General features: G+C 41.3%; 3 protein-coding genes across 3 annotated transcripts; all 3 read right to left on the bottom strand.

Annotated features, from left to right (window-relative positions):
• Window positions 1-845: 845 nt before the first annotated feature.
• On the bottom strand, window positions 846-1,336 carry cUnh10orf53 (chromosome Un C10orf53 homolog; the record flags this gene model as incomplete). The annotated part of the gene is made up of 3 exons (XM_084561079.1): window positions 846-910; window positions 1,004-1,123; window positions 1,219-1,336. The coding sequence occupies 3 exons, from the start codon at window positions 1,334-1,336 to the stop codon at window positions 846-848; spliced, it is 303 nt and encodes a 100-aa protein (XP_084417205.1).
• A 2,098-nt stretch (window positions 1,337-3,434) lies between these two features.
• On the bottom strand, window positions 3,435-8,499 carry chata (choline O-acetyltransferase a; the record flags this gene model as incomplete). The annotated part of the gene is made up of 14 exons (XM_084561502.1): window positions 3,435-4,013; window positions 4,432-4,569; window positions 4,651-4,713; window positions 4,902-5,046; window positions 5,140-5,262; window positions 5,345-5,473; window positions 5,562-5,662; window positions 6,260-6,429; window positions 6,522-6,699; window positions 6,836-7,016; window positions 7,106-7,159; window positions 7,679-7,797; window positions 7,889-8,080; window positions 8,452-8,499. 14 exons carry the CDS (start codon window positions 8,497-8,499, stop codon window positions 3,582-3,584), a joined length of 2,073 nt encoding a protein of 690 aa, XP_084417628.1. The 3' UTR covers window positions 3,435-3,581.
• A 1,367-nt stretch (window positions 8,500-9,866) lies between these two features.
• slc18a3a (solute carrier family 18 member 3a) lies at window positions 9,867-12,057 on the bottom strand. Its single transcript, XM_084562375.1, has one exon. It carries the CDS (start codon window positions 11,669-11,671, stop codon window positions 10,115-10,117), a length of 1,557 nt encoding a protein of 518 aa, XP_084418501.1. The 5' UTR covers window positions 11,672-12,057; the 3' UTR covers window positions 9,867-10,114.
• Between the last annotated feature and the right edge of the window lie 5,066 nt (window positions 12,058-17,123).

The raw sequence follows: 17,123 nt of genomic DNA, 5'->3' as shown, positions 1-17,123 counted from the left end.
ATAAGGGGGGAATATTCAGTTTATCACCTTGATTCTCTGCTCATCACTCTTGGTGTATTGTGTACTTGCTGCATTTGTGCTTCTATTAAGTGAGGATCATTTCATTATTTGCACAGATATACAAAAATCAACTTGTATACTTGTGCAAGGGATAAGTATAGACTAAGATAATAAATATGTATAACCCTAATTTTAATAGACTGACCTACAAGATAATGCAGTTCCACCTTACTTGATATTCTACTTTAATTTTGGACATTTCCTTACAAATCGGCACACATCTGAATCCATATATCCATATATACAGCCACAACATTAAAACCACTGACAGGAGAAGTGATTAACACTGACCATCTTGTGACAATTCATTGTTCTGCTGGGAAACTCTTGGACCTGGCATTCATGTGGATGTTACTCAGACATGTACCACCCACCTAGACCAGACCAGGCACCCCCACCCCATAGCAATGACACTCCTTGATGGCAGCAGCCATCCCCAGCAGGATGCAGACTGACACAGACACACACCAACTAAAAAAAATAATGAAAAACAGCACAAGGTGTTGGCCTGGCCTCCAAATTCACTAGATCCCAAACTGATCAAGTGTCTGTGGGATGATCCACAGAGGCCCCTCCCCTCAACTCATAGGACCCAAAGGCCCCCACTAACAACTTTCTGTTGCCAGATGCCACAGGACACCTTCAGAAGGACCATGTCCATTCTCTGACACAATATTAGGAAGGTGGTCATAATGTTATGCCTGATCAGTAATATACACAATACTAATCTCTATAGTTTGTTTGGTTGAATTGGGTGGGAAAATATCTGAGTTCCTTGGCCTTCTTCAGTGAGCGTTCTCCACAGCAGAAACAGCCTCTTTGCAAACAGGATCCAGTTTTCCATCTCCACCTTTCACCACCAGAAAACAAAACAAAAACACAGCAGGTTGTAAGACTGACTGACATCACCGTGGCGCCTACTGTTAAAGCTCACCAAACCCACCAAACTCCAGCACCTTTATGCCACATCTGAACACGGTCTCTCCGCTCACCACGAGCTCCACCGTGTTCCACTCGCGCGTTTCTTCCAAGACGCACCGGTGCCCTCGCGCTCTCAGAGCGGCTGCGGACGTAATGGACACAAATTTGACCTCACCTGTAGCTGTAAAGAAGGCAGACGGCGTGACGGTAGCCGCTCGGCTGGTGGAGGAGACATACCTTGGAGACCCTGCAGGCGGAAGGTCCTGTGTTGTACCACTCCGCTGGATTCATAAGGTCCGTAGAAAAGTGTCACGCGCGCATTTGCCGGCATGTTTGTTGTGTCGCTGGTCACCATGGGCAACGTTCACACAAGCTACAGCAGACATCATGGTTATCGGACACAAGAGAACAGCTCAGTTTGTTTACTCATATAAGGAATAAATTGTGGAAATACTGAGTTTAAAAATAAACTCCATGACATTTAGTGGCTTAAAATCGTGTGCTACATTAATGAGCCAAAGTACTAACAGGCTAAATGTAGCTCTAAACAGCTTGGCTGGGAAGATAGAGTGACCACAGCAAACTCGTTGGAAACCAAAAACAGACGATTGTTTTGTATGAAAATATGAATAAGTTCACTGCAAGTCAGTGCAGAGAAAGTGTCGTCTTGAACTCTTGCCCACTATCAGCCATGCTCTGCTCCAGGAAATACTGGAAAACATTGTTAGGAGAAGCTATTTCCTTTAGCAAAGAACATTTCCGGAATGAGAAATACATTTCACTAATAAAACAGCAATAACTGTGTAAAATAAATAGAAACTGGGCTTGCATAACTAATAATGATAATTATTATTCAACCCTGGCCTACCTCTGTGATATCATGCCCAGAGAGTCTGCAACACAACCGTTCCCAGAGTAACCAGAAGACACACAGAAAACCTTATGTTATAGTTGAATTAAAACATCAGCACACTGCAGGTTTGAATGTCTAGAGCAAAACAAAACTGTTTCAGTGAGTTTTTCGCTTGTTTGTATTAAAATAAAAAGTTATCATAGCTGCAAAGGAAGAAGGACTTCTTTCTCAACCACGTCAGCCAAGCAGCAATGGTCAGCACCTTCCCTCTATCTTAACTGAGCTTGAATCAATTTATATATAGTCTCTTACAAGTTTAGTTAGAGTAGTGACTGGTTGCCTGTGCTGGCACCTCCTTAGGTTTCAGGTCACCAGTCACACTCATTCATTCATTCATCTTCTGCAACCGCTTGTCCTGTGAAGGGTTGCAGGGGGTGCTGGAGCCTAGCCCCGCTGTCCACCAGTCACATATAATACTATATTATATGTAATACCAGATTTTATGATTAATTTCTAGGTCCACTTTACAAAATAGTTCATGATGACTTATTCCACAGTAGCATTAAATACATTTTTCACAACACGAAAGGTGGAAATTAGTCTTTTGGCCAACACTGGCACAGTTTTGAATAAATTCATGTTTTTCACATTAGAAATTGTAATCATACCATAGTTAGTCTTCGGTGTCTGTAATGTCCACTAAGCGTGTGTGTAAAGTAACAATTATAATATATTTTTTAGCACAAACAGGCACTATCTATCAGCTGTATAAACAAAATCAATATAAGCTTTGATTTGATTTCAGTTTGTATCTTTTAATCTTCAGTAATACCACTGATACAATACCTTGACAGTCATAAAGACGGTGATCACCTCTGGTTGCTTTAATATATACTTACTTTTAAAACTTACAATTACAACCTGCAACATTAGGCTATACCATACAAAAATAAATAACTTAATTGATATATTCTTTTCATAAATTTACAAATACACAGTTTTGACATTCATTAACTCAAAAGTAGCCCCCTTTTTTTACCCTTTTAAAATATTGCACAATTACATTTAGTTAATTATATACACAAGCACAGTGTGAGTCCCAGTATGTGGAAAGCAGAGGACACTTTTTGGAACAGATGTTTTAGTAACACCACATGTGTTTATGGTACAACAGAAAGGAAAGACGATACAAACAGAAATTGCATAGAAGATTGCAGCTGCACAATCTTCATATAATCTTTAGCAGCATGCGATTTGCAGATTGACATAGTGAGACAAGCAGCCGTTTGTCATAGCTCACAGACTACTTTTGCTCTGTCAAACTGACTGACGGGTGTCATGGACAAAAGGACGCAAGGCATGGAAATGGGAGAATGAATCTTCAGACTTTCCTTAAAATCTGGCAGTGATTTTCCAGTAAAACATATATTCTTTTCTTTGGCTGATGCCTCAGTCTTGTGCAAAACAACAATCGAAAGCACAAATCTGGCTCTAATTCTTACACCGTCGACATTTCAATTCCACTCAAATAACTGATACTGATATTATTCTCTTAGAATAAGTCAATTAGATTTTCATCAGTACTAGATACATTTTACATCACACAGCAAGACACCTTTACATAACAAATTTTACCACAGTTACCGTCTAAATTGTGTGAATGAATCATGAAGAATACAGTATTACAACAAACTGGTACACACATTTAAAACTGCACCACAACCATTATAACAGCAACTGATATTTCTTATGATTTCCTCCCGTACTTCAAATCCTGCGCCTCTCCTTGTGATGAAGTCTGGGTTTGGGCCTCCACAGTAGTCTGGTCTGGCGTCTTCACCAGGACCTGAGGGAGCATTTGCTGATTGTTGGCCTTGTCAGATGGTCTCTGCGGTGTTTTGTGCTGGCAGTTTGTTTCCGTTTGTGTGTGCGTCTCCAGCGTCTGAGCCTTTCTTTGCTCGCTCGGATTGGAGCCGACGTTGCATTTATTGCACAGATCCCTCATGTCCAGGAGTCCCTGCGCCACGCACTTGACAAATTCTGCTGAGCATGTCTGTGGGCTCTCGCGGAAACTGGACACACAAAAGATGATGTGGTCTGACTGAGGGTTGTAGCAAGCGCCGTATCCGTTTGGAACCACGGGGCCGTAGCAGCAGAACATCTCAACAGTGGTCGGGACCTGACGGGAAAATAAATGATTTATTACTAAACTAATGACAATTGTACCAGAGTGGTAAACTGCTGAAGGTGGAAATTGCAATTATAATTCAAACATCCTTACCTCACATTATAATTATTATTATTAGAAAAAGGAAGGTTTGTAGTGAAAGCTAACATACAGTCCAACAGACTTCTACAAGCATTACATAGTTTTAATAAATTCCAATTTTAATATACGTAAAGATATAATATTAGCAAACTATTCCGTAAATTAGTGTATTTTCTGTTTTAAGAATCAAAGCCACAATATCCAACTTTCAAACATATCTCTGTATTTTTACCGAGAGCTTCTTGTTACTTAGTTATACACGCACAAATTCATAGGATCAGGTCACACTTTAGAATATGAAAACCATCACTTTGAAATCGCTTTTTACCTGACTTGTAGAGAGGATGAACTGATTACTGATGAGATAGGCTTCGTCTTTGAATATTTCCGGCTTCTCCATTTTCATTTCATGTGCAATTTCACGCAGGCCCAGCAGATGATTGTCTATTGCCATCCCTGTTATAGCCTGGCAATCAAAAAGTATGTTTAATGACAAATAAAGTTATTTATCACTGAAAATAAAAATCTGCATGTGGAGAATACTTACCAGAATAGTGTACTTTGTCTGTGCACTTATGGCACTTTGTAACATCTCCATCTTTTCTGCATCCTGCAGAAGTAAGCGACTGACAATCAATACTTGGCTAATAAACCCCTTTATTTATAGTTTGTACAGTTTTTCATGTTGAAAACATCAACACAGGCAGCAGGATAAAACTGGACGGCACAGCTGAAAGCAAAGAAAACTCACTGCTGCTTCATTATTTTAACGGTGACATCCACAGTAAAGCATCTTACACTTGTGCTCTTGAGTTTCTCATCAGTCATCGCTTTGACGAAGGCCAGGGCTTCAGGCGTGGCTGAACGAATGTTGTCTACTCTGCCTTCCTTAAAACGACGTATAGAAGCACTCTCGTAGGTCGATACTGGTCTGCCATGACACCTGCAACAATCCACAGAGAAACTACTGTATCTCAAAGTGCTGCATTAATGTGATGTGTGAGAATTTAATCCTGCAATGTTGAGCTTTTGTTACCGGTAGAAGGCTAACTGAAGAGCAACCTGGATGTAGGCGTCTGGACTCATTTTCTGCTTCTTGATGAACTCTTTCCCGTAATCGTAGAACTTGTGGACGTTCATGTCCAAATTTCTCACCAGTCTGAGGAGATGAGAATACGTTTTGCCGCTAGCTCATAATGATTAATGTCTTTAACTGCAGAGAAACCAGAGTGAACACAAACCTCTGGAGTTTGTCAGCAGAAGCGGTGAGAAGTTTGTGAATTTCTGGAGTACATTTCCAGCGGAGTCTACGTGGTGCAGGCAGCTCGCTCACACTTGCAGCTCTGACCAGCTTTGAAGGGCTGCCAATCCTGATGGCTCAGAGGAAAATAATATTATTTATTTACTTCAGTGTAAATTTTCTTTGGATAATGTGTCAACAAAACACTTGTTTCTCACATGTGTTTCAGTAGATACTCTGTGCATTGCACAAGGACAATTCCTTCAAATGCCGAGTGTTCGCACACGACTCCACAGCAGCCATCAGCTCCTACAACAAACTGACACGGAAACGGTAATTTCAATGGGGTTTTTTAGAGAACTGAACTGGAATATTAGATAATGTGAGATTAAATTTATTTGCAATTGCACTTTCATCCCTGTACTTGTGTAGTCTTCAATGCACTGCCTTGACACATTCCTTCATATAAATTTCAACCATACATTACCCCCAGAAGTGAAGAAATTATTTAAGGTTAGAGCCTCCCTCCATCTCTCTAGGTAGTTAATATGAATCATACTATGAGAAACCCAATGCCCTGAATTCGTCATCAGACTGTTTGTATCAAAGAACGTGCTAATGACATTACCAATGGAAATGTTGGCCTTCCGCTTGAATTTCTTAAAATATAAGTTCTTAATTTGGCATGAGATCGACAAATTACATCCACAAGCCTTGTGAGAGATGAACATGAATGTGTACGGTCATATCATTTTCCCAATTAACTTAGAGCATGAATTGATTAATCTGCATTCCTTTCATACTTCCATCTTTCTTCTTTTCCTCAATATCAGACTCAGTGTAGTGGTCTAGTGCACAGTGAGCAAAACCTGAAGGAGACAAACACCAAAATTACTTCCTAACTGTGTTCACTGACCTGCATTGGCTTGTCGTACCAGCGGTTGCCACCGTTCTTGGCCACCCCGCCTCCATGCAGCATCATCATGGCCCGTGTGGTGTCGCTGAGCTCAGGACCGCTGGCATCATCCAGACACACCAGACACAGGCAGCGCTCAATCATGTCCAGAGAGTCCCTGTTGGTAGACTCTATAGGGAAAAAACGAGTCTGCATACATTGCATAGATGACTTAAAAGTGTATTTTTATTGGAAGTCAGAAAGAAATCTGAAAAAAACGTACCTCTCATTAGCACACTACGAGACTCTGCCCACTCTGTCCGTCCATCGGAAGTGAGAAGACCTATAGGAGGGAGACGCTCCTCTTCGCTGGCAGCCATCTTGACAATCTTCTCCAGCTGAGTCAGCAGGTCTCTTTCATTCAGTCGGCGGAAGTTGATCACCACATCCAGCACAAAGAACTGGACAGATTGGACAGTTTTCAGTGAACCCCGTCCCTCTGGTTTCTCTGTAATGTTTGTGCTGACTAACTTTCCTGATCACATGGACGCATACAGTGTAAACGTTGGCACTTTATCCACATATAAAGTGGCTGACCTGGTTTTTACAAGCCACAATGATGTGTTCAGGTTCTGGCATCACGCTACTTTCCTGGGCCACTAATGTGTCCCTTTCAAGCCCTGGTAGGCGGTAAGATGTGAAGAGCCGATAGTACTGCTCCATGCACAGAAGGGTTCCTGCCAGTTGGCCGCGGGCGTAGTCCACAGGAAGAGCACGGCTGCGCACAGACATGCCTAACATTGTCAATTGTTTTTTTGTTAAACATGAACCATAGGTGAAGATAATTCTCTGTGTATTTGGACTTACGCATCAAGAAGTGTCTTGTACTCCAAAACTCCTGAAATCAAGTGTGCAGCAAACCTAGGACAGAAAACACTTGGTCACTCCTTCCCTACCCATGCATCCTTTTGTTCTAAATTTATCATGCAGTTGTTTCACTCTTAACAACCTAAATGTTTTATGTAAATCATGTGGTTAAGCCAGTGCCTGATCAATACCATGCTAACCAAACCTTTCATTATCTATTAACCCTCCCAGCATCTCTCAACCTTCAAGGTGTTCTGGGTAATGGCCCTATCTGTCAGTTTGTAGCAAGGACGTGTTCAATAATCAATCAAAGCTGATCTCTAATTAATGTACTGTATACAGCTCACTGTCATTTCTCAAATCTTCATGCTGTAATAATCAAGAATTGACTATCAACTTGTAACTTTTAGATTTTTACGACACGTGACCATTTGTTCCTTCTCGCGGTCTGTTGTTGAGGTTGAGTAACGAGGGACAAGGCTGGAAAAATTGATCCCTTGCAGTGTATTTGTCTTTACACGCTGTGAGGATTCCTTCATGACTCGTGTTTCTCTGTTGTGCAGCATCTCATACCTTAAAGAGTCAATGGGAGCCTTGAAGTTCTGCTGTGGGAAGACCATCGCAGGACTGGAGTTGACGGGCAGAGCCACTCTGTTGTTCAGGTACATGTCATTCAGCCAGTAGTCGTACACCTACAGTAGATGGCAATATGCAAATTTCAGTTATAACTTAATCTTTACAGTGTCTGATCTTTGGTTTTTGTCAACCCATCATGTCTTTTACCCAGTTTGCCGTGCTCTCCCTCCTCTCTGCGAGTTTGCTCTGTAGTAGCTCTCCCACTCCTCCAGGGGCTCCAAACTGCTTCACTATATTTAGGGTCTTGCTGAATTGCTCCTCTGTGAGCAGGTGCTTCATGCACCTCAGGTACATGTCCAGCGTGTCCTTCAGGTTGGGCAGCGGCAGCTTGGGGAGACGCTAGACAGGATGGCGGATGAAAACTTTCATCACCATTTTTTTTCTCTTTTATTAATTTGAGAGGGCACATCATCATTTAAAACTTTTAAATCTTTCCATACATTATAATGATATAATAATAATAATAATTCTGTTCAGCTATAGCTTAAATTCTTAATTGAGAACAACTACTTGCTAAGGTTTTCAGTTCAGACTTAAAATGTCACTTTCTAATGAAATCTCATACATGATTCTTATATAAGTCACCTTATACTCCTTAATCATATTTTGTTGACTTCTAAGTATTTGATTTAACAATCCTTAATCTTAAAACCTTAATTTCCAGATTAAATATATTATTCTTCCTTAAAACTTAAGCATAAGATATTTACATCTCCGGCCCCCAAATCTTTAGAGGGCTCTCTGTCCAGAACTGGCATGTTGGCGGTGCAGAGGGACAGTCAAGCAGGTTGGTTCATGAGACAGACTCTGTCTACAAATGAAATTACATACAGTGATACAGTAAGTGAACGCGTCTTGAAATGAATGCCTATCACAGTGAAATACAAACTGCATGCACACAGAAAGCTAATAAAAAATAGATTACTGTTGTTTCTAAACGTGCGCAACTTGTGAGATCTTAACACATGCGCCGTCATTTTCAGAATTAGCTCGCAGTCCTGCGCATTCGATGTGAACATGCTCTTACTCCCAATCTAGATAAACAAACTGAACTAATCATGATACAAATTAAATGTTTTACTCACCAGCCAGAAAAAAAAAACACCCTCTTCTTCTGTGGTTCAGGCAGTAAGTTTATGTTGGTCCATCTTTACTTGAATCCATTTCTCAAAAATGTCACTACTTCGATGCTTTATCATTTTAAGCATCTTTCTGTCCCCCCTTCATGGCATGAACACAACTCCCTCGCTGGCTCAAGAGAGATGCTGAGAGGGTACCTCAGCCTCCTGGCAGCCAGGCTCCTCCCAGAACTCCTGCCATTCGCCCAGAAGTTTATTTGGCACATCGCATCTTCACCACACCTTATTTAGACACAGACACGACGCCTCAGATGCCCACACACTGTGCAGGAGAACAATTAGGACTCGTTTCACACAGATTTCTTCCCCTGGTGAATCTTCATCACTTTTCGTAGACCAATTTGGGCGCACGCGGTGCTTCCACCTCGCTGCATCTGAATTAATTGGCGTTGTGTTTTTAATTTTGTGTTCAAACATTTGCATTTTGGACAAGAGGTTTCGACAAACTATTTCTATAGAATATCAACCACAGGACCCTAAATTAAATTATTATTACATTCTCCTTCATTATAAGGACGATCCCTACAAAAATATAGGCCTTAAAACGTATAATATTCGATTATTTAATTAACGTGTGACCATTATAAATAAATTTAATGTTATCATATAATTATGATCATTATGTTCGTTTGTCATAGACCACAATAAATTAATTGAATGTACTGTCTAAATAAGAGATTTCAATAAACAGTGTGATTCACATAATATTGATTTAATTATGTACATGAATATACATGTATGTACAGTCGCAGATCATACATTGAGGCTACGCATTCCAGAAATACATCATCCAAAATAAACAAACAACAAGACGCAGATTTCCACCATTCTCAAACTGTCCTGTGACATACGATATTGCATATTGAGTTTAGCAGCAAAATAAAAACAGAACACGGTGAAAGACGCATACGTTACTTTAGTTCATTTCTTAAAATACGTTTACACACAATCCCTGAATACGAGTCTGATACAGCGGTACATACTGTTAATGAATAGACATTTAACTCAGCAAATCTTTCACAATACGCTCACTTTAAAATGAAGAAACGCCAGCGAGCGCCTTTCTACTGCAAAAAACCGTTTGGTTTGACAAAACCCAAAGGAATTGTCACCAGAAGCGAATAATTGGTGTTGTTACACAATCCTAATCGTGTTATGCAATTGATTGACTCGGACGGGGTACACACAACTCTACAGGGCACTTTGATAGTTTGACACTCAGTTTAAAGGTCTTTTACGCATACTCTCCTCCTGAGGATTCCTCCTCTGAGTACGACCGTTGAGCAAAAGTCTCAATGCCATTCTCGTCGATCGTTGTACACAAGCCCTTCCTCTTCTTCTCCCGCTGCTCCATCTTAATCGTGTCATACAGTCCCGTCGGGCCGTCTTCCAGGAGCATGTTTCGCTCGGAGAAAGAAGGCTTCATCTGTGACACGTTCTTCAGCAGGAGGAGCGCCGGTGCGTAAAGTACATTGGCGAGCCCCATGCCCAAGTTGAGCTGAGCGAACCCCAGGTTGTGCACTATCTCTCCGGCGACCACGGGCCCCATGGCGTAAGCCACGCAATACGAGATATCTGCGATGGCGTACACGCTGCCATACACTGACACATGTCGCACATCCACCAGGAAACCCAGTGTTGGCAGGAGTGCCGTGTCCACGAAGGCGATGCCAAAACATATGCCACACAAGGGGATCATGAGCTGTCCAAAGTTTTTACAGGCTGGCACTGTGCAGGAGCTCGCACCTATAATAACCATACCTATTGCCCCATAAAACCACTGCAGGTGAGGGTACTTGGCTGCTAGTTTAACTGTGAGGAATACACCTAAGACGTGAGGGAAGAATGCAGGGAACCATGTCATGCCGATCTCCCACTGGCTGGAATGCATGGTGTCCTCCATCCAGTTGGCGATAGTGGGTTCAAGGAAGGCGAGGGGGATGTTACAGATGGTCAGAGCGCCAGCCACTACAGCTATGTAAGGGTCAATCATAAGTTTGTACATGGGGGTGCCCACTGGCATGTTTTCTCTTTCTCTGTTAGAGAAGGGCTTCAGTACAATCAAACATAAAATACCATCAGCGAGACAAATGCAGGCCAGAATCAGAAAGGGCACCCGCTTCCCAGCGAACTCATAGAGGACCCCTCCGAAGGGGGGCGCCACGAGACTCCCAAAAGAAATGAAAGCCAAGGCAATACCCAGCGCTTTGCTTCTCTCTGTCTCCTCTGTGTACCTGTCTGCGATCAGAGCTATCCCCGAAGTGTCCGCGAAAGCAGAGCCGAGGCCCTGCATGCTGCGCGCCAGGAACAGAGTCGCGTAGTTGTCAGCGAAGGCAAATATTAGAGTGGAGAGAAACATGACATTGAGTCCGATGAAGAGTGGGATATCATACCCGACCCTGTCTATAAATGGACCACTTAATGGGTTCACCAGGAGCTGCAGGATGGCCTTGGAGGCAAAAAGAACTCCTATCTGTAGGTCGAAGTTCCCACGGGCTACTTTGACGGTGCTGTTAGTGGAGTTGCTGTGAGGTGCAGCAGTTTGGGCACGATCCGCTGCATTCTGTAGCCCTTCAAGGTAATCTGGTACAATTGGCACAATTACCATGTAAAGCATGTTGTCTAACAAAAGTGCTGTGCAGACTATTACTAGAATAATCCGTTTCTGTCGTTCTGGGTCTTGGATTGCGCTGCCCAGTTGTTTAGTTCTTTCGCCCATCTGGGACAATTTGGAGGCGGCAGATTGTGCCATGTTAGAAGTCTGTCCCTCTGTTGTCCCTTCCGGCTCCATGATTTTCTCCCTTTCTGTCTCAAGTTTTGCTTTTTTGAAAAAGAAAATCCGTTTTGCCGGTTCGGTTACACAATTACGCACGCTTGGCACATCTGTTCTATTAGTTTGTTTTCTTATCCAGATGAGTGAGTCTTAATTAGCTAGACAACTTCCCTCTGCTTTACCTCTTTACCTCCCTTGCGCTGTCCGTCATCGCACGCGCTTTTCCACTCTCGTTACTTGGACTCGTTTTATCCCCGTCGTCCCTAGTTGCTTCATTCTCTCATATCCCGTCATTCAGGTGACGTGCTGGCCCCGGAAAACGCTCACAGGTTGGGGATTCACCTACAGCTCAGAGTGCCGGCTCCACCAGCGCACTGGCTGTTTAAGGTCCGTCTGCTGCTCCCCTCCGGCTCCCCGATGCTCCCAGCTGTCTCCAGTCACCTGTAACGCTGTGAGCTAAGTCATCATTTCACATCAGCCGGACTGGTTTTTGTCGGCCGTGAGAGGAATACACTCTGCAGTTTGTTGACTCCCATAGGTATCCCCCTTCCCCCTCCCATCTTCGCCGATGGCTGTGACGCACAGTCCTGCTGCTCTCCAGCAGATCTTTTATGCTAATTAACCACAAAATCCCGAGTGCATACTGCTGTCCGGTCACTTACTTCAAAGCAGAGACGAAGATGCTTGAACCAGTTTGTTACATTTGATTAACCTTCCCAGTTTTAAATGACAACAACGATTTAGGTTTTAAAGAAGACATGTTTACAAAATCGATAAAGGCTTGCAATGCCGCACACATTTAGGTTTTTGACTGTCAATAACATATTCTAAGGAAATCTGTAGTTAGGTAAATATACTTAAGATGCATTTTTGTTGTTTTGTTTCAGCACCACACTCATGTGGACAGTTCCAACGAAGTCACCAAAGAGATTGAGATTTAATAGTGTACTTTTCATATAGTTCACCCCTCTAATAGAACCAAATGAACTGCCCTCTGTACTCCGTTTTAAATATTTTCTTCAGCTTTTAGAAGAAATATGTTTCTACTTTTGAACAGCAGGAAAACGAGGTGTGTATTTTAAATGCGCATGTATCCAGCAGTGCTGGCTTTGCGTTTTTAACTCGGTATGCGCGATAATTAAAAATGGTAAAAAATAAAACCTCTGCTGCTCCGTTCTCTGTTTTTTTTTTTTACACCTAATCTCAGAGACGATACATAACTAATTTACTCCTAAAGTTTCAACGTTATCATCTGTATCATCGGCCTTTAGCAACAGCTTCCTGATTCTTTGAACATTTGTTCATTTGCGCAAAACATATTCTATTAAATACATGTTCTCTGCATTTTGCGTTTACGCACTCAGCGCTTGTGGAATGCGCATCGATAAACTTCAAGTATGAGCGTTAAAATATGGCTGGACACTGCCATCTACCGGTACAAGCACGCTTCTGCAGCTGTCGACAACGTTTATCTACTCAGTGAGTCCAATCCACTAATGGAACCATAAATAATTCAATTTCACATGGCTATCAGCCTCTTCAAGGAAAATCAATTTTCACTTTGGCGTCAGATGTCTTTTATGGGGTTTTTAAGATAGTGGCACCCGTTAAAGTAACATTTTATAAACAGCAGAAGTGGAATAGATTTAAATGTTTTGGTCATCTCACTACTGTGTCTGTCAGTCTTACTTGTTTTACTTGGTCCTGTTTGTTTTCAGAATTAATTAAACTTGAATATTGGCTCTCAACTGCGTCCCTGCTTCGGCCACGGATATGGTTTGCCATGATGAAGAATGAACTGGTGAAGGAATCACTGAAAGCTGAGATGGGAACTCTCCCCGATTCCCTAAATTTATTTATTTGAACTGTCTGATTGTAGAGTGAAATCTGCTGATTTGTAGCCCTACATTGTGATTTTATGGTGGCTGGTATTCATGAATCTAATCAAGGTTTAGAGATTTAGCCTTGGTGTGAGTGAAGTTATTATTTTTCTACTAAAAGCGAATATTTATGTGCTGACAAATGCGTCTTCAGCCAGATGTTTTAACAAGTGCAATGCATAAAATATACACTTGTCAGACATACCGGTGTGGATGAATAGGACCAAAGGGGTTCAGTAGTTGAATACTAGTCACCAAACACGCTGGTCATTTCCATAATCTACGAAACAAATCAGAGAAATACAGACTGTTGTTTTCCCCTCCAGAGATTTATTTGACTTAGACGGGTCAAATCCTCAACTGCGTCCCTGCTTCGGCCACGGATGTGGTTTGCACTGAAGCATGAGACAGAAAAGTATTGACATCTAGTGGATGAAGAATGAACTGGTGAAGGAATCACTGAGAGCTTAGATGGGAACTCTCCCCGATTCCCTAAATTTATTTATTTGAACTGTCTGATTGTAGAGTGAAATCTGCTGATTTGTTGCCCTACATTGTGATTTTATGGTGGCTGGTATTCATGAATCTAATCAAGGTTTAGAGATTTATCCTTGGTGTGACTGAAATTATTATTTTTCTACTAAAAGCAAATATTTATGTGCTGACAAGTGCACCTTCAGCCATGTCAATCAGTTAAAACAGTTCCCTGCTGTTTTGCTGTTTCTTGAAGCGTGTCCTTGTTTAGCCAGTAGATGTCCTCATATCCCAATAGATTTTCAGTGACTAGATATTAAATGACTGCTCTCAGGTTTTCCAAATGTATTTCCTACTTTTTATACTGTATAATAGTGCTCGCCCATATTTAACTTCCAGTACTCTTTAAGAAAGGCTTCTTTTCTGCCCAAGTTGTTCACCAAATGATTCAATCCCAGGCTGAGTACAGGCACAACAAAGGCTGATTATGAGGGAAACTGAGAAGAAGACATGATGAAAAAAGGTCAGCCTGTTTAGCTTCATATTTAACTGAAAATTATTTGTTGATATATTTCTATCGGTGGCCTTCTCAATGCCATGAGTAGCGCTTAACAGCAAATCATAGTGAAATATAGTTTTGTTATAGTCAATGTTGTCTCTTCTGGACAGGATGCAGGCTACATTTGGTTGATTTATGAGCATGCACACCATTTTCCTTCAATGTCCTGCTAAGAGGAAGTGAAAGAAATTCTCACAGCTGGAAATAAAATCATACAGTGAAGCTCTTGGGGGAAACGTACTAAATCAGATGAAATCTATTCTGGTGTATGTTGTGAAGTCTAACTGGCAGTAGATTTTATAGACGTGCAGACTGACAGATAGCTGATGTATCACTTCATTTCAGTAAAAATGATAAAGGCCTGTTTTGTATTTTAAACAAATGTAGGGCTCCAGTTTACACTTACTCATTGCACCAAAATGGCTCAAAACAGCACGAGTATTTTGATGCAATAAATAAGTGACAATTGGAGCCTTGCACTGCATGAGCCACTTGTTCCTTATTTTCTAGCAGCTGCCCTTCTTTGGTTTCCTCAGTTTGTTTTAGGATATTCCTTTAATATGGAGACATAGTTTGGCTTTTAGACATACATGCAGATTTCATAGCTTCATAGTGTTTGTGCTCAAACTCCGAGAGTGAGTTTGTCCTGTATAGGTCTTTCATCAACATGTAAATGGTGTATATGCTTCTTTTTGCCACAAGAAAAACACGAATTAGACTCCAAATGTAGAAAAACTGCTAAAATGCAAGTGTTTCTTGCTACGGGATGATTTGAGCTTTCCTGTAGATGTTTGAACAAGTGCAATGCATAAAATATACACTTGTCAGACATACCGGTGTGGATGAATAGGACCAAAGGGGTTCAGTAGTTGAATACTAGCCACCAAACACGTTGGTCATTTCCATAATCTACGAAACAAATCAGAGAAATGCAGACTGTTGTTTTCCCCTCCAGAGATTTATTTGACGTAGACGGGTCAAATCCAGCTAATAAATGTTAGGAATCTAACCAAAAGGGGGCTCAAAATGCTCCCGTTTTATTTTTAGACAAAATGTTACGTCACATTAGTGAGAGAACAGCTTTGATAATCACATTTATTTCCCTCAGTGAACATACTGTAGCTGGAGAGCTTAAGTAGAGGCATGAAGGCCCGGAACCATGCGCTGGTTTCTGGTTCACCCAAGAGACTTGATCTCATTTTTACACACACACACACACACACACACACACGTATGTATAGACACAGTAACACTGGAGAAGCTACACAGAAACAAACACTTTCCTTAAGATCTTTTTCTGGGAATTGATCTGCTTTTATTTCAGTGTCCTCTTGACTGTTGTTGAGGGTGGAGCCAGCACTATCCTCGTCACTGGACTGGCTGTGTTAGGGGATCAACTTTTTTTTATTTATTTTTTTGATGTTTTACCAGTGATTCTGCTCTGATCTGGTTTTAAATTCGCTCAAAAGATTCAAGATCACCATGTAATCTTGAGAGGTCGCCAAAGTATTAATTTCTCGCAGCCACACAAAATCCTAACCCTGGTGTGTCTGACAGTGCAAAATGCCACGTATTTTTGTAAATGGATATCTTGAAAGCATCAATGGAGTTAATAAAAATAGGAGCAAGTTGTAAATTGACTACCAGACCATAAAAAGTTCACATGCTTTGCATTCCATCTGAAGTCTGTAGAGATGGGAGCCCCACGGAAATCCTTTCTTCAAATAAAGACTGCAATCCTTCAGTGGCTTAACACATACCACACATGAGAGATATGCTTTCAACGGAAATTAATTGTGGATACAGCAATGTAGAATCAGGTGTGGCAAAGTCGATTTCAACCACCTTCCCAGAAGATGTATTACCATTATATATCGAGACACATGCCTATTCCTCTGAGGATAAATTGTAATCACTTTGATGATCACGGGACTTTCCGTTGAGCTCCACAATCAGGTCTAATTTTCTGTATCTCCAGTTTTCTGATTCATAACCGAGTACTAACAAAACAAATATTCATGTATTCAGGCTGAAGGTGTATGTAGTGTGTCTGCGGGAGTCCTTACACAAACAGTCAGAGACGCCTTCAATCGGTCAAATAATAGTTTTGTTAATGGAACATTCAATGCAGATAGAAATGGAAAGCAATGTAAATTAAATATGCATCCTTCAGTTGCTGCAGTTGATAAACAAGAGAAGTCAACTGATGACTTAATCCACGTATCTGAGTGGATTAAAAGCATCATCCCCATGTGTGAAATCCATTCATTTAATCAAAGCATATCTGCTGCTAATGCCGACGAGTGACTTCCACAACTGATAGAAGAAGAGAACAGCACGTGCACTATCATCCATGTATAAACACACATACGTCACCAAATCACTGAAAGATTTTAGGTGAAAAACATCTCATCAAAAGGACAGCAGCATCTTTGATGTCACAAAATGATCTTAGCTTCTTAAATGCAGCCCAAGATGTGTTTTTTTTTAAGTGTATGAGGGTCTGCATAGTATGAATAGTGTGGAGAGGTCACACTGTTGTCAATCCAGCACTGGT

Source organism: Chelon labrosus (genome assembly GCF_963514085.1).
Source record: "Chelon labrosus genome assembly, chromosome: 15".
Classification (NCBI taxonomy): domain Eukaryota; kingdom Metazoa; phylum Chordata; class Actinopteri; order Mugiliformes; family Mugilidae; genus Chelon; species Chelon labrosus.
Note: the sequence above shows the minus strand (reverse complement) of the source record. Positions and strands in the feature narration are given on the sequence as shown.

Bases quoted from the DNA above. Each gene is read 5' to 3' on its own strand.
- slc18a3a (XM_084562375.1), bottom strand. From the start codon at position 11,671: ATGGAGCCGGAAGGGACAACAGAGGGACAGACTTCTAACATGGCACAA.